Source organism: Hemitrygon akajei, chromosome 22 (assembly GCF_048418815.1).
Source record: "Hemitrygon akajei chromosome 22, sHemAka1.3, whole genome shotgun sequence".
NCBI lineage: Eukaryota > Metazoa > Chordata > Chondrichthyes > Myliobatiformes > Dasyatidae > Hemitrygon > Hemitrygon akajei.
In genome coordinates this window covers 11,196,057-11,219,350 of record NC_133145.1, presented here as the reverse complement: position 1 = coordinate 11,219,350, position 23,294 = coordinate 11,196,057, and the positions used below count along the sequence as shown (strand labels likewise).

The following is a 23,294-nucleotide window of genomic DNA, read 5'->3' as shown; positions in this document are numbered from 1 at the left end:
GGATGGGTGGGTCAAAGTTCAAAGTAAATTTATTATCAAAATACACCCGTCACCATATACAACCCCGAGACTCGTTTCCTTGCAGCATTCACAGTAAATCCAATAAACACAACAGAATCAATAAAACACCAAACAACCACTATGCAAAAGACAACGGTCTGTGCAAATCCAAACGAGAAAAAATACTAAATAAATAAGCAATAAATATCGAGAACATGAGAAACAGAGGGCTATGGGTAACCCTAGGTAATTTCTAAAGCAAGTACATGTCCAACACAGCATTGTGGGCCGAAGGTCTGTAGGCCATATTGTGCTGTAGGTTTTCTGTTTCTATGAGATGAAGAGTCCTTGAAAGTGAGTCCATAGATTGTGAGAACAGTTCATGATGGGGCGAGTGAAGTTGAGTAAAGTTATCCCCTCTGGGTCAAGAGCCTAATGGTTGAGGGATAATGACTATTCCTGTTGTGGTTTCTGAGGTTCCTGTACCTTCTTCCTGATGGTAGCAGTGAGAAGAGAGTATGTCTTGGGTGGTGGGGGTCCTTGATGATGGATGCCTCTTTTCTGCAACAGTGCTCCATGTAGATGTGCTCCGTGTGGGGAGGACTTTACTGCTGATTGTCTAGGCTGTATTCACTGAATTTTGTAGGATTTTCCATTCAAGGCCATTGATGTTTCCATACCAGGCCTTGATGCAGCCAGTAACTATTCTCTCCACCACACTTCTGTCCAAGTTTTAGATGACATGTCGAGTCTAAGCAAGACGCTAATGTGCTTTCTTCGTCATGGCACTTATGAAATGAAATGATAGCACAGATGAATCTCGAGATGCTGATCCTCTGCACCCCTGATCACCTGAGGAAGTCTGACTTCCAGTTTTCCTTCTTCTGAAGTCAATAATCAGCTCCTTGGTCGTGTTGACATTGAGTTAAAGATTGTTGTTGTGGTACCATTTAGCCAGATTTTTCAATCTCACTCCTAAATGTTGATTCATTACTACCCACCAACCCCCCCCTGATTCAGCCACAACAGTGGTGTTGTCAGCAAACTTAGATATGGCTTTAGAACTCTACTTGGCCTCACAGTCATAAGTAAAAAGCGAGTAGAGTGGGGGCAAAGCACACAGTTGTGGTGCACCTGTGCTGATAGAGATCATGGAGGAGATGTTGCCAATCCAAACTGGCTGGGATCTGCAAGTGAGGAAATTGAGGATCCAATTGCACAAGGAGGTCTTCAGTCCAAGGTCTTGGAGCTTATTGATTAATTTGGAGAGGATGATGGTATTGAATGCCTAGCTGTAGTCGATAAAGAGCATCCTGATGTATGCATCTTTGCTATTCAGATGTTCCAAAGTTGAGTGAAGAGCCAATGAGGTAGCATCTGTTGTGTCGGTGGGAAAATTGGAGCAGATCCAAGTTGCTTCTCAGGCAAGAGTTGATGTGTTTCTTCACCAACCTTTCAAAGCACAGAATTACAGTAGATGTATGTGCTAGCGGGCGATAGATAAGGTAGGTCAGTGTTGCATGGATATATCATGAGTGCAAATGGTAACGGAGGCAGGGTCTGTCCCAAAGGAAAATCTGAAACTGTCAGGCCTGCACAGGCAGGCGCTTCCCAGTCTCCGCCCAGCTGACAGGAGTCACCTGCAGTCTATTTATACCCAGCTCTCATCAACACTCTTTGTTCTTCTTCGAACCAGCCAGCCTCCCTAGCCTTCAGCCACCCTGTTGCCTTGTGTTAAGTACCTGCTGTCTCTCGTTTTGTGGCTTGTTATTTTGCAGTTGATTATTAAAGTTATTGCTCACCGCTAAACCGTCTCTGCAGTTCTGTTTTGAGGTTAGGCGTTTCCTGACAAGAACATGAGAAGTGTTAAAGCTTGATGGAGGCAGTTGCTTTTAACTGAAGGTGGAGGAACGGAAGCTTTTTTGAGCAGTGGCGTCAAGCCCTGGAGGCCAATAGATCAACATTCAGAGCTCTGAACACCTGTGTTTCTGAGTCCTGCACTAGATTGAGGCACAACTAGATACCAGGGACATGTTCCTGCAAAGGCCTCCAAATCCACTGGAATGAACAAAAGGTCAGTGCCCTTTCCCAGGCAAGCACCTCAAGGCAGGTCATATCACTGACAGGCCACATATCAGACCCTCAGAACAGTGGCCATTCCATGCTGTTTCCAGGGAAGAGGTCAACAGGTGTGCAGAGGAGAAGATTCAAAGCTGTGCTCTACGTCTTGTGGAAAAATACAGCACCCCCACAGCCCATTGGGAGACCCGGGTCCATGACTGGTCAATGTGGAGCAGGAGCATTCAGGATGGGACTGAGAATCTCAAAGTCAGGCATCAGGAACACACCAAGCTCCTGAATGAGTGGTGGGAGGGGCGCACCACCTCCCTTCAGTGGGTGAGTCTGGAGCAACCATGCTGGCCTCATTAACCTAACAAAGTGGAGTGGACACAAGTAATCCTCAAGCCTGAGTGAATACCTAAGATGGAGGTGGATTACTATTTGTAATTTGCAACGCTGATAATTATTGGTAAAGGTTATGTTGTAGGCTGTGCTTCTGTCATAACTATAGTTAATCTCAGGGCAGCAAGTTATAAAGGTATAGTGTCATTGGTACTTGAATGTGCAGGTGTTAGGAGGCCATGAGGACTTGGCTGTCAATAGTGTTACATAAAACCAGCCTGCTGGTCAGGTCAGCTGCACAGAGTGAAACGGAATTGGTAGGAGATCAGAATATGAACAGAGCCACACATTTGTGATATAATCAGTCACATTCCTAACATAACCCCAGTCTGTATTTGAGTCCAACAGTACTGGAACACGGTCATAATGACTCTCATCGCTCCGCATGGAGCTGCTCCCAGTGATACCCCTGGCCACACCCCCCAACCACCACCATTCCACATGAACCTGTTCCCAGTCTGCTCCACACAGGGCTTTTCCCGGAGGTAACTAGCCTGGTTCACTGATCAGACATCCATAGTGCGCAGTTCAGCCACTGGGGTGTTCTTACCTGTTCACACAGCAGGTTGAGAATATATTCAGAATTAAACTTCTCCCGTGGGTAAAAGAGCTGTGGGAGAATAGCCAAGGATTAGAGATTCAGAAAAAAGAAAAATCTCTACAACCCTATTGACAAAAATCAGCAGCACTCAGCGCTGAACGGAGAGTCGGTTTGTGTCGTCACAATCAAACACCATAAGCTAACTATTGTACTACCATACCCTAGGCACACACAAAAAATGCCAGAGGAAGTCAGCCCGTCAGGCAGCATCTACGGACAGAAACAAACAATGTTTCAGGCCGAGACCCTTCTTCAGGACTGAGAAGGAAGGGGGAAGATGTCTGAATAAAAAGTTGGGGGGAAGGAAGAGGCTACCTGGAAAGTGACAGGCGAAGCCAGGTGGGACGGAGAAGTCAAGGGCTGGAGAAGAAAGAAGCTGATAGGACCACGGGAGAAAGGGAAGGAGGAGGGGACCCAGAGGGAAGTCATAGGCAGGTGAGAAGTAAAAGGTCAGAGTGGGGAATAGGGGAGGGGAATTTGTTTATTGGAAGGAGAAATTGGTATTCATGCCAGCAGGTAAGGTGTTGCTCCTCCACCCTCAGGGTGGCATAAGAGGAGGCCATGGACAGACATGTCAGAACATGAATAGGAATCGAATTAAAATGTTTGGCCACCACAAAGTTAAGCTTTTAAGATCATAAGACCAGAATTAGGTCATTTGGCCCATTGAGTCTGCTCCGCCATTCAATCATGGCCAATCTTCTTATCCCCTCCTCAGCCCCATTCACTGACCTTCTCCCCGTAATCTTTGATGCCATGTCCAATCAAGAACCTATCAATCTCTGCCTTAAATACACCCAATGACCTGGCCTCCACAGCTGCCTGTGGTAATAAATTCCACAAATTCACAACCCTCTGGCTAAAGAAATGTTTCCGCATGTCTGTCTTATATAGACGCCCCTGTAACCTGAGGCTGTGCCCTCTTGTCCTAGACTCTCCCACCTTGGAAAACATCCTTTCCGCAGCTACTCTGTCTAGGCCTTTCAACATTTGAAAGGTTTCAATGAGATCCCCCACATACTTCTAAATTCCAGTGAGTACAGACCCAGAGCCATCAAATGATCCTCATATAATAACCCTTCCATTCATTGAATCATCCTTGTGAACTGCCTCTGGACCCTTTCCTGTGCCAGCACATCTTTTCTAAGATGCAGAGCCCAAAACTGTTCACAATACTTAATGTGAGGCCTCACCAGCGTCTTATAAAGCCTCAGCATCACATCACTGCTCTTGTTTTCAAGACCTCTTGAAATGAATGTCAACATTTACTTTCCTCATGACTGACTCAACCTGCAAGTTAACCTTTAGGATGTTCTGCACAAGGACTCCCAAAACACTTTGCATCTGAGATTTTTGGATTTTCTCCCCATTTAGAAAATAAACTGCACATTTATTTCTACTACCAAAGTGTATGACCATGCATTTCCGAATTGTATTTCATTTGCCACTTTTTTGCCCTTTCTCCTAATCCTAAAAGTCCTTTTGCAGCCTACCTATTTCCTCAACTCTACCTACCCTTCCACCAATTTTTGTATCATCTGCAAACTTGGCAACAAAGTTATCTATTCCATCATCTAAATCATTGATATACAGCAGAAAAAGAAGCAGTCCTAACACGGACCCCTGCAGAACGTAACTAGTCACTGGCAGCCAACCAGACAAAGATCCTTTTATTCCCACTCGCTGCCTTCTCCCAATCAGCCAATGTTTTAACCATGCTAGTAACGTTCCTGTAATATCACAGGCTCCTAACTTGGTAAGCAGCCTCATGTGTGGCACCTTGGCAAAGGCCTTCTGAAAGTTCAAATATACAACATCCACAGCATCCCTTTTATCTATCCTACTTGTTGATTGTATTTAATGTATCTAAGTAAACTACTTAAGAACTTTTTAAAAGCTATTATTAATGCTTTTTGAGAGAGTGATTGAGATGCATATCATATTTTTACTGAGTTAAGTATTGTATGTAATTAGTTTTGCTAAAACAAATGTATGGGACATTGGAAAAAAATGTTGAATTTCCCCATGGGGATGAATAAAGTATCTATCTATCTATCTATCTATCTACTTGTAATCTCCTCAAAGAATTCCAATGGGTTCGTCAAGCAGGATTTCCCCTTAAGGAAACCATCTTGATTTTGTCCTGCCTTGTCCTGTGTCACCAAATACAGTACTCCATAACCTCATCCTTAACAATTGACTCCAACATCTTCCCAACCACTGAGGTCAGGCTAGCTGGTCTATAATTTCCTTTCAGCTGCCTTCCTCCTTTCTTAAAGAGTGGTGTGACATTTGTAAATTTCTAGTCCTCTGGCACCATGTCAGAGTCCAATGATTTTTGAAAAATCATTACTAATGCCTCCACAATCTCTACCACTACATCTTTCAGAACCCTAGGGTGCAGTTCATCTGGTCTGAGTGACTTAAGTACCCTGAGGTCTTAAAGCATTCTGAGCATCTCCTCCCTTATAATAGTAACTGCACTCACTTCTCTTCCTTCACACACTACGACATCTGGCATACTGATGGTGTCTTCCACAGGGAAGACTAATGCAAAATACTCGTTTAGTTCATCTACCATCTCCTTGGCCTCTGTTAATACTTCTCTAATCTCACTTTCTATCAGTCCTACATCCACTTTCATCTCTCTTTTATTTTTTTACACACTTGTAAAAAGCTTTTGCTATTCATTTTAATATTGTTTGCTAGCTTGCTTTCATATTTCATCTTTTCCCTTCCAATGATTTTTAGTTGGTTTCTGTAGGTTTTTAAAAACTTCCCAATCCTCTATCTTCCCACTAATTTGTGCTTTGTTATATGCCTCTCTTTTGTTCTTACATTAGCTTTGGCTTCCCTTGTCAGCCACAGTTGTACTATTTTGCCATTTGAGTATTTCTTCATTTTTGGAATACGTCTGTCCTGCATCTTCCTCATTTTTCCCAGAGACGTATGCCATTGCTGCTCTGCTGACATCCCTGCCAACGTCTCCTTCCAATTTACTTTGGCCAACTCCTCTCTCATACCACTGTAATTTCCTTTACTCCACTGAAATACAGCTGCATCAGATTTTACTTTCTCTCTGTCAAATTTCAATCATATTGTGATCACTGCACCCAAGGGTTCCTTTACCTTAAGCTCCCTAATCACCTCCAGTTCATTACACAACACCCAATCCAGTTCAGCTGATCCCCTAGTAGGCTCAACGACAAACTGCTCTAAAAAGCCACTCATAGGCACTTGACAAACTCACTCTCTTGAGATCCATTACCAACCTGATTTTCCCATCGACCTGTGCGTTAAAATCTGCCATGACTATCGTAACATTACCCTTTTGACATGCCTTTTCTATTTCCTGTTGTAATCTGTGGTTCACATCCCAGCTATTGTTGGGAGGCCTGTATATAACTGCCATCAAGAGTCCTTTTACCCTTGCAGTTTCTTAATTCAACCCACAAGAATTCAACATCTTCCAATTCAATGTCACATCTTTCCACAGATTTGATGCCATTCTTTACCAGCAGAGCCACACCACCCCCTCTGCCTCCCTTCCCATCCCTCCGATACAGTGTGTAACCGTGGACATTCAGCTCCCAACTACAACTATCCTTCAGCCATGATTCAGTGATGGCCACAACATCATACCTTGCAATAGTGCAACAAGATCATCCATCTTATTTCTTGTACTTCGTGCATTGAGATATAACACTTTGAGTGCTAAATTTGCTACCCTTTTTGATTTTGCATCCCTAATTCACTGATGCTCACCCTGTTGTCTACAATTATGTCTTATCATCCACCTGCCCTTCCTGACTGTCTGACTGCACGCTAACTTTGCTTTCTTACCATCCATCCTATCCTGAGTCCCTTCATTCCGGTTCCTATCCCCTTACTAAATTAGTTTAGACACTAGAATACTACAGCACAGTACAGGCCCTTCAGTCCTCGATGTTGTGCCGACCCATATATTCCTTTAAAAAAAGTACTAAATCCACACTACCCCGTAATCCTCTGTTTTTCTTTCATCCATGTGCCTGTCCAAGAGGCTCTTAAAGACCCCTAAAGTTTAAACCCTCCCCAATAGCTCTAACAAACCTGCCTGCGAGGGGGGGTTTAGGTGTAATCGGTCCCTTTTCTACAGGTCATACCTCGCCCAGAAGAGATCCCAATCATCCATGAACCTGAAGCCCTGTCCCCTGCACCAGCTTCTCAGGCACACATTTATCTGCCAAATCATCCTGTTTCTACCCTCACTGGCATGTGGCACAGGCAGCAATCCAGAAATTACTGCCCAGGAGGTCCTGCTTCTCTGCTTTACCCAGCTTTCTACATTCTCTCTTCAGGACCTCTTTGCTTTTCCTTCCTATGTCATTGATACCAATATGTACCAAGACATCTGGCTGCTCCCCTTCCCTCACTAAAATGCTGTGGACGCGATTTGAGATGGCCCTGACCCTGACACCTGGGAGGCAACATACCATCCAGTATAGCGGATGGAGTAGAGGTTCTTGACAAAGTAGTCCCTCAATTTACGATGGGTCTCACTGATGTAGAGGAGGTCGCATCGGGAGCACTGGATGTAATAGTCATCCCCAGCAGATTACGATACCCTTGAGGAAGGGATCGTACAGCACAGAAAAAGGCCATTTGGCTCACCATATCCAACACTAAGCAACATGTATCGAAGGGCAACTGGTCAGTAAAGCAGTAACTTCACACATCGGAAGCTACGGTGGTAAAAATGGTTGTGAGACAACTGTCTGTGAAGCCTATGAGGCATAAATCAGAGGCAAAGTGCAGCCTATGCTGAGGAGTTCAGTGAATAAATCAGAGGCAAAGTGCAGCCTATGCTGAGGAGTTCAGTGAATAAATCAGAGGCAAAGTGCAGCCTATGCTGAAGAGTTCAGTGAATAAATCAGAGGCAAAGTGCAGCCTATGCTGAGGAGTTCAGTGAATAAATCAGAGGCAAAGTGCAGCCTATGCTGAACAGTTCAGTGAATAAATCAGAGGCAAAGTGCAGCCTATGCTGAAGAGTTCAGTGAATTAAAGAGCAGCAGATTAAGTGGATCTATCAATGATTCATTTTATATCAGTGTACTGATAAATACATAGCCAGTTGTAAATAGGTGATGCTGTGTATGGGTTCTCTTTCCCATAGTGGAAGCAGAGTACTAGATAAAAGTATATCTGTACCTTAAAGAAATGAATGTACCACATTGTATGACTGATACATTGTTGTATCAGACACTGCTGTTAGTTGAAAGCTCATGAGCGTTTTGTGTTAGTGCTGCCTCTACCGTTCATTTATACAAGCAGCATCACTACAGAGTCCTTAGATTTTGCAGCTTCTTCTAATTACATAGATTAGTAAACACTGGTGTACAGCTGTATTACAAGTTTCTGGTAGTCACTGTGCTCTACATTCTTGTTAGAAGTATGTGATAGTATATACCGTACCTCTTTGCGCAGGTAGAGCTTCCAAGGAACATTGATGTAAGAGAAATATACACTGGCTGTCCGCCTGTAGAGTTGGGTTTTTATATTCTCATCTTGTAATAATATTGCTAAAAGAAAGAGGGGAAAGTATTTTCATTTTGTGGAACCTTTAGAAAATCCCACAGAGCTACAGAACCATGAATGTAACTATGGAAATGTGATCACGCTGTAAGAAAATGCCACAGCCAAACTGAGCACTACAAGGCCCATCAATTAATACTGCGGTAGTGTCGTGGTTAGTTAGTGTGATGCTACTTCAGCTCAGGCCGTTAGAGTTCAGAGTGCATTCCAGCGTCCTCTGTAAGAAAGTTTTAACGTCCTTCCTGTGAGCATGTGGATTTCCTACGGGTGCTCCGGTTTCCTCCCACAGTCCAAAGACGTGCAGGTTAATAGGTCAGTTGTCTTGTGATTAGGCTAGTGCTAAACGGTGGTTTGCTGGGTGGTGCAGCTCGCTGGGCTGGTAGAGCCTGTTCTGCACTGCATCTCTAAATAAATAAATAGATAGAGAGATACTGCAGCAAATGATCATGTGAATTCCAGCACTCTTCATTCAGAGGTGTGTAACCTGAGGGGCTGGCACCTTGGACAATACCTCTGAGAGAGAGCGCCCATTGAACATGGCACTGAAGTGCCAGCCTCCGCCAGCTCAAATCATGTCTGGCCGGGATAAGTGTGGAGCAAAAGATGGGCACATTTGATAAAAAAGACAAATTATTTTACCCTTTTAGGGCCTCTGCTATAATGTAGAAAATGTGGATGCTAATTAGGGCTCAGCAAGCTTCCACTGACAGCAATATGATCATGACCGAATTATGTTTTTCAAACGTTGTCTGAGATCTAAACATTGAGGAAGGGATTAGGGATAACTTGCCTGCTCTTCTCCAAATCTGTGAGACTTGAACTCATAACCTCAGACTCAGGAGGCAAGAACACTACATCCAAGCCTCAAGAGCAGCCACTGCTGGCCTGCTGAGGATAATCACAGAAACACACGTGGAGACGCCCTGCAACGCTGGTGAATATCGCACCGTATGATTAGAGTTTATTCTGTCTGTAGTGAGCACTGGAACTTCATAAAGTTGGGCAAGAATTTTCAGCCACTGTTTCTATTTGCGTGAAGGCTGGGAAATTGAACCCTAAGTAGTACTGTGGGTTGCCTGGATGATCTCCTGCTCAAACCTACCTGATACTCCCCTTGGTGAAGATGGGGAGAGCTGAAATTCACCGTTAGTTGAAGTTGGAGATAAGCCAGCTAAAGAAGGAGGTAGAGGAGGAGGTAGGGGCGGAGCATCTTTGGGCGACAGTAGAAGGTTGAGTTGCTGATGTATCGAGGACTGAGAGGACAGAGGACGGTGCTGCGGTTTTGGTGCTGTTTTGGGTGGAACTTTTGCAGCTGATGTTCCATTTCCATCCTGCAATAGAAATGGGAGAGGCTTTAGGGGAAGCTCTACAAACTTCGACGCCTGCACTCCATCTAATCTGCGGGTAGATTAACCACTAGATCTTTGACTAGTGGGTCCATTCTTTATTCTCCTCTTCCTGAAGAGATATAGTGAGACTCCACTTGTTGCCCCACAAGCTTGGCCCTGATGATCCATCACTGAACACAAGGGTATTATAAACAAAAACAGGTCGAAGCTCTTCAGCACCTTGTGACTACCCAACCCATCAACATCTTTACTGATGTCTCATCTCAGTGATATTTTCCACCATTCCTTTGATTATTTTCATGTCTAAAAATAGAACCAGCATCAACCTTGAGTATACTCAGTGCCTGAGGATCTGCAGCCCTCTTGAATTGAGAATCTGAAAGCTCAATTCATCTATTACTGAATCTTGTTCCTGAATGGGCAGCACCCTATTTGAGTGACAATCTGATAGTGGACTCAGCGGGTGTGAGAGTGGGGCAGGGGTTGCAGAATTGTTGATATTTAGGGTCAGACCCATTGTCAGGCTCTGAAGTAATGATTCCTACAGATGCTGTTCGATCCACTGAGTACCTCCAGCAGATTGTTTGTTGCTCTAAATTCCTGCATCTGCACTCTCTTGTGAACACCTTATCATCAGATGTAGCCCCTGATTCTAGATACCACAGCCAGGTGAAACATCACACTGTAACTATCCAGTGAGTGCACTGACATGTCTGGTGAAAATACTGACGTATACAGTGAAAATACTGACGTGTACGGTGAAAATACTGACGTATACAGCAACAATACTGCCAGATATGGTGAAAATATTGATGTGTCTGGTGAAAATACTGACATGTACAGTGAAAATACTGACGTGTACGGTGAAAATACTGATGCATACAGTGAAAATACTTATGTGTCTGGTGAAAATACTGATATATATGGTGAAAATACTGACGTGACTGGTGAAAATATTGATATATACGGTGATAATACTGATATATATGGTGAAAATACTGATATATATGGTGAAAATACTGACGTGTCTGGTGAAAATATTGATACATACGGTGAAAATATTGATACATACGGTGAAAATACTGATATATACGGTGATAATACTGATATATATGGTGAAAATACTGATATATATGGTGAAAATACTGACGTGTCTGGTGAAAATATTGATACATACGGTGAAAATACTGATATATACGGTGATAATACTGATATATATGGTGAAAATACTGACGTGTCTGGTGAAAATATTGATACATACGGTGAAAATACTGATATATACGGTGATAATACTGATATATATGGTGAAAATACTGACGTGTACAGTGAAAATACTCACAGGCTGTGGGAAGATTCTGCAGATTTGCCCAACATATCTAAGTGGGTGTTTAGTCATCAAGGAGGAATAGTGTTCCCATGTGCCAGCCTCCCTTGTCTTCTAACAACACAGAAGGAAGTCGCCTGACCATCTGGCTCTCGGGATATGAATTCTATGTGTCCTACTCTCTTCTCCCTATGTCCCAATATAACTCACCTTTAGATCCATCGTAGATCATTTGAATCTTTCAAATGAACCGTAGATCTTTAACCTATACCAAAGCAGGCAATCAACCGTCTGTGTGTACTGCTGCCACAAAATAACATATTTCATGACATATGCCAGAGTTAATTAACCTGATTCTGATTGTGAGGTGTGGACTGGAGAGATACTGTCACAGAAACCTTGGTAATTTTCTGCACTTTATCTTGCGTACACTGCAACCACGGTACATTAGCACTAGATGTTTATGTTAGCACGTGGTTTACTGACAGCACCAAGCAATATGAGCGCTTGGCAAAAAACTTAGTATTCCATCCCATCCTGATGCCCTAGAGATTTACTGAGGCTGTTGAGGGAAGACACTTGTGGTTTTTTACATGGTAATCTAAGGATGTGGGTAATAATCAGTTATCTTCGTGCTTTTATCTGAGAAGGAAATGCCAGCCAGAGCAGAGCCAAGAGCCTCCAAGTCAGACAGCCAGGCCTTCAGTTTAACGTTTGGAGCAAAACATCCAAAATTGTGAGACTCAACCCTTTCCTACGCTTACTGTCTCACTGAGGTTCAGTGGTGAATGTACACCACCAGACCATTAATTGTTGTTTGCAGGGCTCTCCAGGACCAAAAGATTAGTCCTGAAATCCTCAGCAACCTGGGCATCAAAACAAACAACTTATTTTCTGCAAAGTGTTTTGCTCCTTGGTATTACAAATGTAGGAGATGGGAAGATGTTTCTTTACTAAGCAGGGCAGAGGTAGGGGGCATGTGAGGAACTCTCCCAGAATAGTTATAGGCTGAGCTGGTTTCCCTACCTCTGGAGGATCTGAAGGTCCTGCCTTTTTCAAAAGAGATAACGCTTCATCCTTGGGATCATTTTTCTTCAGGAATGGTTTTGCTAGTACTCTGGAGACAAAGAACAGGACATATTAGTTGTGGGAGAAGTAGGTGCCAATTGGATAAAGCCAATGCTTCATACACCTTGTTAAGATCTAGCCAGGCAGCAGGGTAAAACCTGCACTGCAGCGAGAAACCCTGTATTCACCAAACACAATACACAATCGCTCAAGGACAAGCGGATAAAATAAACCATTTCTGTCTAATTTGGTCATGTGATGCCAAAAGCCAAATATCTGTTTTAAAGTTGGGTAGGTTGACTTTGAAATTCAGTGACACCAGGCTTGAGATAAAAATATGTATACAACAATTGTGCACGGATAAGAACCAAAAGTGTTCTTTCGGCCATCTTGATGGAGACATCAAAAGCAGCACTTAAAACAGCTCTGATGGTTTTTAGATGCACCAGTTTTAAAGCTTTCTATGTTAAGCCTGTTTGTCCTGAAGATTGGAAAGCAGATCAGCACTGAAATTATCAAATAGTTGTTAAAGGCCCGCATACCCCATGACCTCTCCCTCTCCATATTTTCCCTTCTCCAAGCTCCCCGCCTCACTTCCCCACTCCTCTCCTGCTGATCTCCTAACTGCCCATTGCTTGGCCCAATTGCTCTCTCATCCCTAATCCACAAACCATCATGGTTCATATTAACTTCCCTCTGATGATGGGTCTCTTCTCTTCAGCTTGTTCCAGTAACTCAGTCACCTCATCTTGCAGTGCCATTCCCATCTTCCCAACCACTTGTCTTCCACCAGCCCCATCATTTCAAATAGAGTCCTCTCTTCTGTTTCTCAATGTGCCTCCTTCTCTATTCCACCTTCCTCTTAGATTGTCATCTTTCCCAGCCACTGCCCTTGCTGATTATCTCTCTGCACCCCACCTCTTCTTGCCCAGCTCACTCCTGTTTCCCAGTTCTTCCCCTTTAGTCATCCCATGACTTTTGAGCCTTCTCTGCCCAAAACCTGTGCCGAGTCACTTCTAGTCTTCTCTGCCCAAAACCTGTGCCTAGTCACTTCCAGTCTTCTCTGCTCAAAACCTGTGCCTAGTCACTTCCAGTCTTCTCTGCACAAAACCTGTGCCTAGTCACTTCCAGTCTTCTCTGCTCAAAACCTGTGCCTAGTCACTTCTAGTCTTCTCTGCTCAAAACCTGTGCCTAGTCACTTCCAGTTTTCTCTGCCCAAAACCTGTGCCTAGTCACTTCCAGTCTTCTCTGCTCAAAACCTGTGCCTAGTCACTTCCAGTTTTCTCTGCCCAAAACCTGTGCCTAGTCACTTCCAGTCTTCTCTGCTCAAAACCTGTGCCTAGTCACTTCCAGTCTTCTCTGCTCAAAACCTGTGCCTAGTCACTTCTAGTCTTCTCTGCTCAAAACCTGTGCCTAGTCACTTCCAGTCTTCTCTGCTCAAAACCTGTGCCTAGTCACTTCCAGTCTTCTCTGTTCGAAACCTGTGCCTAGTCACTTCCAGTCTTCTCTGCCCAAAACCTGTGCCTAGTCACTTCTAGTCTTCTCTGCCCAAAACCTGTGCCTAGTCACTTCCACTCTTCTCTGTTCGAAACCTGTGCCTAGTCACTTCCAGTCTTCTCTGCTCAAAACCTGTGCCTAGTCACTTCCAGTCTTCTCTGCTCAAAACCTGTGCCTAGTCACTTCCAGTCTTCTCTGCTCAAAACCTGTACCTAGTCACTTCCAGTCTTCTCTGTTCGAAACCTGTGCCTAGTCACTTCCAGTCTTCTCTGCTCAAAACCTGTGCCTAGTCACTTCCAGTCTTCTCTGCCCAAAACCTGTGCCTAGTCACTTCCAGTCTTCTCTGCTCAAAACCTGTGCCTAGTCACTTCCAGTCTTCTCTGCTCAAAACCTGTGCCTAGTCACTTCCAGTCTTCTCTGCCCAAAACCTGTGCCTATTCAGTTCCAGTCTTCTCTGCACAAAACCTGTGCCTAGTCACTTCCAGTCTTCTCTGCCCAAAACCTGTGCCTAGTCACTTCTAGTCTTCTCTGCCCAAAACCTGTGCCTAGTCACTTCCAGTCTTCTCTGCTCAAAACCTGTGCCTAGTCACTTCCAGTCTTCTCTGCTCAAAACCTGTGCCTAGTCACTTCCAGTCTTCTCTGCACAAAACCTGTGCCTAGTCACTTCCAGTCTTCTCTGCTCAAAACATGTGCCTAGTCATTTCCAGTCTTCTCTGCCCAAAACCTGTGCCTAGTCACTTCCAGTCTTCTCTGCTCAAAACCTGTGCCTAGTCACTTCCAGTCTTCTCTGTTCGAAACCTGTGCCTAGTCACTTCCAGTCTTCTCTGCCCAAAACCTGTGCCTAGTCACTTCTAGTCTTCTCTGCCCAAAACCTGTGCCTAGTCACTTCCAGTCTTCTCTGTTCGAAACCTGTGCCTAGTCACTTCCAGTCTTCTCTGCTCAAAACCTGTGCCTAGTCACTTCCAGTCTTCTCTGCTCAAAACCTGTGCCTAGTCACTTCTAGTCTTCTCTGCCCAAAACCTGTGCCTAGTCACTTCCAGTCTTCTCTGCCCAAAACCTGTGCCTATTCAGTTCCAGTCTTCTCTGCACAAAACCTGTGCCTAGTCACTTCCAGTCTTCTCTGCTCAAAACCTGTGCCTAGTCACTTCCAGTCTTCTCTGCCCAAAACCTGTGCCTATTCACTTCCAGTCTTCTCTGCTCAAAACCTGTGCCTAGTCACTTCCAGTCTTCTCTGCTCAAAACATGTGCCTAGTCATTTCCAGTCTTCTCTGCCCAAAACCTGTGCCTAGTCACTTCCAGTCTTCTCTGCCCAAAACCTGTGCCTAGTCACTTCCAGTCTTCTCTGCTCAAAACCTGTGCCTAGTCACTTCCAGTTTTCTCTGCCCAAAACCTGTGCCTAGTCACTTCCAGTCTTCTCTGCTCAAAACCTGTGCTGAGTCACTTCTAGTCTTCTCTGCTCAAAACCTGTGCCTAGTCACTTCCAGTCTTCTCTGTTCAAAACCTGTGCCTAGTCACTTCTAGTCTTCTCTGCTCAAAACCTGTGCCTAGTCACTTCCAGTCTTCTCTGCTCAAAACCTGTGCCTAGTCACTTCCAGTCTTCTCTGCACAAAACCTGTGCCTAGTCACTTCCAGTCTTCTCTGCTCAAAACCTGTGCCTAGTCACTTCTAGTCTTCTCTGCTCAAAACCTGTGCCTAGTCACTTCCAGTTTTCTCTGCCCAAAACCTGTGCCTAGTCACTTCTAGTCTTCTCTGCTCAAAACCTGTGCCTATTCACTTCCAGTTTTCTCTGCCCAAAACCTGTGCCTAGTCACTTCCAGTCTTCTCTGCTCAAAACCTTTGCCTAGACACTTCCAGTCTTCTCTGCTCAAAACCTGTGCCTAGTCACTTCCAGTCTTCTCTGCTCAAAACCTGTGCCTAGTCACTTCTAGTCTTCTCTGCTCAAAACCTGTGCCTAGTCACTTCCAGTCTTCTCTGCTCAAAACCTGTGCCTAGTCACTTCCAGTCTTCTCTGTTCGAAACCTGTGCCTAGTCACTTCCAGTCTTCTCTGCCCAAAACCTGTGCCTAGTCACTTCTAGTCTTCTCTGCCCAAAACCTGTGCCTAGTCACTTCCAGTCTTCTCTGTTCGAACCCTGTGCCTAGTCACTTCTAGTCTTCTCTGCCCAAAACCTGTGCCTAGTCACTTCTAGTCTTCTCTGCTCAAAACCTGTGCCTAGTCACTTCCAGTCTTCTCTGCTCAAAACCTGTGCCTAGTCACTTCCAGTCTTCTCTGCTCAAAACCTGTGCCTAGTCACTTCCAGTCTTCTCTGTTCGAAACCTGTGCCTAGTCACTTCCAGTCTTCTCTGCCCAAAACCTGTGCCTAGTCACTTCTAGTCTTCTCTGCCCAAAACCTGTGCCTAGTCACTTCCAGTCTTCTCTGCTCAAAACCTGTGCCTAGTCACTTCCAGTCTTCTCTGCTCAAAACCTGTGCCTAGTCACTTCTAGTCTTCTCTGCCCAAAACCTGTGCCTAGTCACTTCCAGTCTTCTCTGTTCGAAACCTGTGCCTAGTCACTTCCAGTCTTCTCTGCTCAAAACCTGTGCCTAGTCACTTCCAGTCTTCTCTGCTCAAAACCTGTGCCTAGTCACTTCCAGTTTTCTCTGCCCAAAACCTGTGCCTAGTCACTTCCAGTCTTCTCTGCTCAAAACCTGTGCCTAGTCACTTCCAGTCTTCTCTGCTCAAAACCTGTGCCTAGTCACTTCTAGTCTTCTCTGCCCAAAACCTGTGCCTAGTCACTTCCAGTCTTCTCTGCCCAAAACCTGTGCCTAGTCACTTCCAGTCTTCTCTGCTCAAAACCTGTGCCTAGTCACTTCCAGTCTTCTCTGCTCAAAACCTGTGCCTAGTCACTTCCAGTCTTCTCTGCCCAAAACCTGTGCCTATTCAGTTCCAGTCTTCTCTGCACAAAACCTGTGCCTAGTCAGTTCCAGTCTTCTCTGCCCAAAACCTGTGCCTAGTCACTTCTAGTCTTCTCTGCCCAAAACCTGTGCCTAGTCACTTCTAGTCTTCTCTGCTCAAAACCTGTGCCTAGTCACTTCCAGTCTTCTCTGCACAAAACCTGTGCCTAGTCACTTCCAGTCTTCTCTGCTCAAAACCTGTGCCTAGTCACTTCTAGTCTTCTCTGCTCAAAACCTGTGCCTAGTCACTTCCAGTTTTCTCTGCCCAAAACCTGTGCCTAGTCACTTCCAGTCTTCTCTGCTCAAAACCTTTGCCTAGTCACTTCCAGTCTTCTCTGCTCAAAACCTGTGCCTAGTCACTTCTAGTCTTCTCTGCTCAAAACCTGTGCCTATTCACTTCCAGTTTTCTCTGCCCAAAACCTGTGCCTAGTCACTTCCAGTCTTCTCTGCTCAAAACCTTTGCCTAGTCACTTCCAGTCTTCTCTGCTCAAAACCTGTGCCTAGTCACTTCCAGTCTTCTCTGCTCAAAACCTGTGCCTAGTCACTTCTAGTCTTCTCTGCTCAAAACCTGTGCCTAGTCACTTCCAGTCTTCTCTGCTCAAAACCTGTGCCTAGTCACTTCCAGTCTTCTCTGTTCGAAACCTGTGCCTAGTCACTTCCAGTCTTCTCTGCCCAAAACCTGTGCCTAGTCACTTCTAGTCTTCTCTGCCCAAAACCTGTGCCTAGTCACTTCCAGTCTTCTCTGTTCGAACCCTGTGCCTAGTCACTTCTAGTCTTCTCTGCCCAAAACCTGTGCCTAGTCACTTCTAGTCTTCTCTGCTCAAAACCTGTGCCTAGTCACTTCCAGTCTTCTCTGCTCAAAACCTGTGCCTAGTCACTTCCAGTCTTCTCTGCTCAAAACCTGTGCCTAGTCACTTCCAGTCTTCTCTGTTCGAAACCTGTGCCTAGTCACTTCCAGTCTTCTCTGCCCAAAACCTGTGCCTAGTCACTTCTAGTCTTCTCTGCCCAAAACCTGTGCCTAGTCACTTCCAGTCTTCTCTGCTCAAAACCTGTGCCTAGTCACTTCCAGTCTTCTCTGCTCAAAACCTGTGCCTAGTCACTTCTAGTCTTCTCTGCCCAAAACCTGTGCCTAGTCACTTCCAGTCTTCTCTGTTCGAAACCTGTGCCTAGTCACTTCCAGTCTTCTCTGCTCAAAACCTGTGCCTAGTCACTTCCAGTCTTCTCTGCTCAAAACCTGTGCCTAGTCACTTCCAGTTTTCTCTGCCCAAAACCTGTGCCTAGTCACTTCCAGTCTTCTCTGCTCAAAACCTGTGCCTAGTCACTTCCAGTCTTCTCTGCTCAAAACCTGTGCCTAGTCACTTCTAGTCTTCTCTGCCCAAAACCTGTGCCTAGTCACTTCCAGTCTTCTCTGCCCAAAACCTGTGCCTAGTCACTTCCAGTCTTCTCTGCTCAAAACCTGTGCCTAGTCACTTCCAGTCTTCTCTGCTCAAAACCTGTGCCTAGTCACTTCCAGTCTTCTCTGCCCAAAACCTGTGCCTATTCAGTTCCAGTCTTCTCTGCACAAAACCTGTGCCTAGTCAGTTCCAGTCTTCTCTGCCCAAAACCTGTGCCTAGTCACTTCTAGTCTTCTCTGCCCAAAACCTGTGCCTAGTCACTTCTAGTCTTCTCTGCTCAAAACCTGTGCCTAGTCACTTCCAGTCTTCTCTGCACAAAACCTGTGCCTAGTCACTTCCAGTCTTCTCTGCTCAAAACCTGTGCCTAGTCACTTCTAGTCTTCTCTGCTCAAAACCTGTGCCTAGTCACTTCCAGTTTTCTCTGCCCAAAACCTGTGCCTAGTCACTTCTAGTCTTCTCTGCTCAAAACCTGTGCCTATTCACTTCCAGTTTTCTCTGCCCAAAACCTGTGCCTAGTCACTTCCAGTCTTCTCTGCTCAAAACCTTTGCCTAGTCACTTCCAGTCTTCTCTGCTCAAAACCTGTGCCTAGTCACTTCCAGTCTTCTCTGCTCAAAACCTGTGCCTAGTCACTTCTAGTCTTCTCTGCTCAAAACCTGTGCCTAGTCACTTCCAGTCTTCTCTGCTCAAAACCTGTGCCTAGTCACTTCCAGTCTTCTCTGTTCGAAACCTGTGCCTAGTCACTTCCAGTCTTCTCTGCCCAAAACCTGTGCCTAGTCACTTCTAGTCTTCTCTGCCCAAAACCTGTGCCTAGTCACTTCCAGTCTTCTCTGTTCGAACCCTGTGCCTAGTCACTTCTAGTGTTCTCTGCCCAAAACCTGTGCCTAGTCACTTCTAGTCTTCTCTGCTCAAAACCTGTGCCTAGTCACTTCCAGTCTTCTCTGCTCAAAACCTGTGCCTAGTCACTTCCAGTCTTCTCTGCTCAAAACCTGTGCCTAGTCACTTCCAGTCTTCTCTGTTCGAAACCTGTGCCTAATCACTTCCAGTCTTCTCTGCTCAAAACCTGTGCCTAGTCACTTCCAGTCTTCTCTGCTCAAAACCTGTGCCTAGTCACTTCTAGTCTTCTCTGCTCAAAACCTGTGCCTAGTCACTTCCAGTCTTCTCTGCTCAAAACCTGTGCCTAGTCACTTCCAGTCTTCTCCGTTCGAAACCTGTGCCTAGTCACTTCCAGTCTTCTCTGCCCAAAACCTGTGCCTAGTCACTTCTAGTCTTCTCTGCCCAAAACCTGTGCCTAGTCACTTCCAGTCTTCTCTGTTCGAACCCTGTGCCTAGTCACTTCTAGTGTTCTCTGCCCAAAACCTGTGCCTAGTCACTTCTAGTCTTCTCTGCTCAAAACCTGTGCCTAGTCACTTCCAGTCTTCTCTGCTCAAAACCTGTGCCTAGTCACTTCCAGTCTTCTCTGCTCAAAACCTGTGCCTAGTCACTTCCAGTCTTCTCTGTTCGAAACCTGTGCCTAATCACTTCCAGTCTTCTCTGCCCAAAACCTGTGCCTAGTCACTTCTAGTCTTCTCTGCCCAAAACCTGTGCCTAGTCACTTCCAGTCTTCTCTGCTCAAAACCTGTGCCTAGTCTCTTCCAGTCTTCTCTGCTCAAAACCTGTGCCTAGTCACTTCTAGTCTTCTCTGCCCAAAACCTGTGCCTAGTCACTTCCAGTCTTCTCTGTTCGAAACCTGTGCCTAGTCACTTCCAGTCTTCTCTGCTCAAAACCTGTGCCTAGTCACTTCCAGTCTTCTCTGCTCAAAACCTGTGCCTAGTCACTTCCAGTTTTCTCTGCCCAAAACCTGTGCCTAGTCACTTCCAGTCTTCTCTGCTCAAAACCTGTGCCTAGTCACTTCCAGTCTTCTCTGCTCAAAACCTGTGCCTAGTCACTTCTAGTCTTCTCTGCCCAAAACCTGTGCCTAGTCACTTCCAGTCTTCTCTGTTCGAAACCTGTGCCTAGTCACTTCCAGTCTTCTCTGCTCAAAACCTGTGCCTAGTCACTTCCAGTCTTCTCTGCTCAAAACCTGTGCCTAGTCACTTCCAGTTTTCTCTGCCCAAAACCTGTGCCTAGTCACTTCCAGTCTTCTCTGCTCAAAACCTGTGCTGAGTCACTTCTAGTCTTCTCTGCTCAAAACCTGTGCCTAGTCACTTCCAGTCTTCTCTGTTCAAAACCTGTGCCTAGTCACTTCTAGTCTTCTCTGCTCAAAACCTGTGCCTAGTCACTTCCAGTCTTCTCTGCACAAAACCTGTGCCTAGTCACTTCCAGTCTTCTCTGCTCAAAGCATGTGCCTAGTCATTTCCAGTCTTCTCTGCTCAAAACCTGTGCCTAGTCACTTCTAGTCTTCTCTGCTCAAAACCTGTGCCTAGTCACTTCCAGTTTTCTCTGCCCAAAACCTGTGCCTAGTCACTTCTAGTCTTCTCTGCTCAAAACCTGTGCCTATTCACTTCCAGTTTTCTCTGCCCAAAACCTGTGCCAAGTCACTTCCAGTCTTCTCTGCTCAAAACCTTTGCCTAGTCACTTCCAGTCTTCTCTGCTCAAAACCTGTGCCTAGTCACTTCCAGTCTTCTCTGCTCAAAACCTGTGCCTAGTCACTTCTAGTCTTCTCTGCTCAAAACCTGTGCCTAGTCACTTCCAGTCTTCTCTGCTCAAAACCTGTGCCTAGTCACTTCCAGTCTTCTCTGTTCGAAACCTGTGCCTAGTCACTTCCAGTCCTCTCTGCCCAAAACCTGTGCCTAGTCACTTCTAGTCTTCTCTGCCCAAAACCTGTGCCTAGTCACTTCCAGTCTTCTCTGTTCGAAACCTGTGCCTAGTCACTTCCAGTCTTCTCTGCTCAAAACCTGTGCCTAGTCACTTCCAGTCTTCTCTGCTCAAAACCTGTGCCTAGTCACTTCTAGTCTTCTCTGCCCAAAACCTGTGCCTAGTCACTTCCAGTCTTCTCTGTTCGAAACCTGTGCCTAGTCACTTCCAGTCTTCTCTGCTCAAAACCTGTGCCTAGTCACTTCCAGTCTTCTCTGCTCAAAACCTGTGCCTAGTCACTTCCAGTTTTCTCTGCCCAAAACCTGTGCCTAGTCACTTCCAGTCTTCTCTGCTCAAAACCTGTGCCTAGTCACTTCTAGTCTTCTCTGCTCAAAACCTGTGCCTAGTCACTTCCAGTCTTCTCTGCTCAAAACCTGTGCCTAGTCACTTCTAGTCTTCTCTGCTCAAAACCTGTGCCTAGTCACTTGCAGTCTTCTCTGCTCAAAACCTGTGCCTAGTCACTTCCAGTCTTCTCTGCACAAAACCTGTCCCTAGTCACTTCCAGTCTTCTCTGCTCAAAACCTGTGCCTAGTCACTTCTAGTCTTCTCTGCTCAAAACCTGTGCCTAGTCACTTCCAGTTTTCTCTGCCCAAAACCTGTGCCTAGTCACTTCTAGTCTTCTCTGCTCAAAACCTGTGCCTAGTCACTTCCAGTTTTCTCTGCCAAAAACCTGTGCCTAGTCACTTCCAGTCTTCTCTGCTCAAAACCTTTGCCTAGTCACTTCCAGTCTTCTCTGCTCAAAACCTGTGCCTAGTCACTTCCAGTCTTCTCTGCTCAAAACCTGTGCCTAGTCACTTCTAGTCTTCTCTGCTCAAAACCTGTGCCTAGTCACTTCCAGTCTTCTCTGCTCAGAACCTGTGCTTAGTCACTTCCAGTCTTCTCTGTTCGAAACCTGTGCCTAGTCACTTCCAGTCTTCTCTGCTCAAAACCTGTGCCTAGTCACTTCCAGTCTTCTCTGCCCAAAACCTGTGCCTAGTCACTTCCAGTCTTCTCTGCTCAAAACCTGTGCCTAGTCACTTCCAGTCTTCTCTGCTCAAAACCTGTGCCTAGTCACTTCCAGTCTTCTCTGCCCAAAACCTGTGCCTATTCAGTTCCAGTCTTCTCTGCACAAAACCTGTGCCTAGTCACTTCCAGTCTTTTCTGCCCAAAACCTGTGCCTAGTCACTTCTAGTCTTCTCTTTCCAAAACCTGTGCCTAGTCACTTCCAGTCTTCTCTGCTCAAAACCTGTGCCTAGTCACTTCCAGTCTTCTCTGCTCAAAACCTGTGCCTAGTCACTTCCAGTCTTCTCTGCACAAAACCTGTGCCTAGTCACTTCCAGTCTTCTCTGCTCAAAGCATGTGCCTAGTCATTTCCAGTCTTCTCTGCCCAAAACCTGTGCCTAGTCACTTCCAGTCTTCTCTGCTCAAAACCTGTGCCTAGTCACTTCCAGTCTTCTCTGTTCGAAACCTGTGCCTAGTCACTTCCAGTCTTCTCTGCCCAAAACCTGTGCCTAGTCACTTCTAGTCTTCTCTGCCCAAAACCTGTGCCTAGTCACTTCCAGTCTTCTCTGCTCAAAACCTGTGCCTAGTCACTTCCAGTCTTCTCTGCTCAAAACCTGTGCCTAGTCACTTCCAGTCTTCTCTGCTCAAAACCTGTGCCTAGTCACTTCTAGTCTTCTCTGCCCAAAACCTGTGCCTAGTCACTTCCAGTCTTCTCTGCCCAAAACCTGTGCCTATTCAGTTCCAGTCTTCTCTGCACAAAACCTGTGCCTAGTCACTTCCAGTCTTCTCTGCTCAAAACCTGTGCCAAGTCACTTCCAGTCTTCTCTGCCCAAAACCTGTGCCTATTCACTTCCAGTCTTCTCTGCTCAAAACCTGTGCCTAGTCACTTCCAGTCTTCTCTGCTCAAAACATGTGCCTAGTCACTTCCAGTCTTCTCTGCCCAAAACCTGTGCCTAGTCACTTCCAGTCTTCTCTGCCCAAAACCTGTGCCTAGTCACTTCCAGTCTTCTCTGCTCAAAACCTGTGCCTAGTCACTTCCAGTTTTCTCTGCCCAAAACCTGTGCCTAGTCACTTCCAGTCTTCTCTGCTCAAAACCTGTGCCTAGTCACTTCTAGTCTTCTCTGCTCAAAACCTGTGCCTAGTCACTTCCAGTCTTCTCTGCTCAAAACCTGTGCCTAGTCACATCTAGTCTTCTCTGCTCAAAACCTGTGCCTAGTCACTTCCAGTCTTCTCTGCTCAAAACCTGTGCCTAGTCACTTCCAGTCTTCTCTGCACAAAA

General features: G+C 45.6%; 1 protein-coding gene across 1 annotated transcript in view; it reads right to left on the bottom strand.

The window, feature by feature from the left end:
- The window catches only part of myo15b (myosin XVB), a 452,296-nt gene that overhangs the window by 80,826 nt on the left and 348,176 nt on the right, over positions 1-23,294 (bottom strand). The window contains exons 45-48 of the mRNA XM_073026589.1: positions 12,338-12,428; positions 9,741-9,969; positions 8,519-8,625; positions 3,014-3,073 (exon numbers count right to left, since the gene is read on the bottom strand). Coding sequence (XP_072882690.1) covers positions 3,014-3,073; positions 8,519-8,625; positions 9,741-9,969; positions 12,338-12,428 — 487 coding nt within the window. The remainder of the gene's footprint in view (positions 1-3,013; positions 3,074-8,518; positions 8,626-9,740; positions 9,970-12,337; positions 12,429-23,294) is intronic.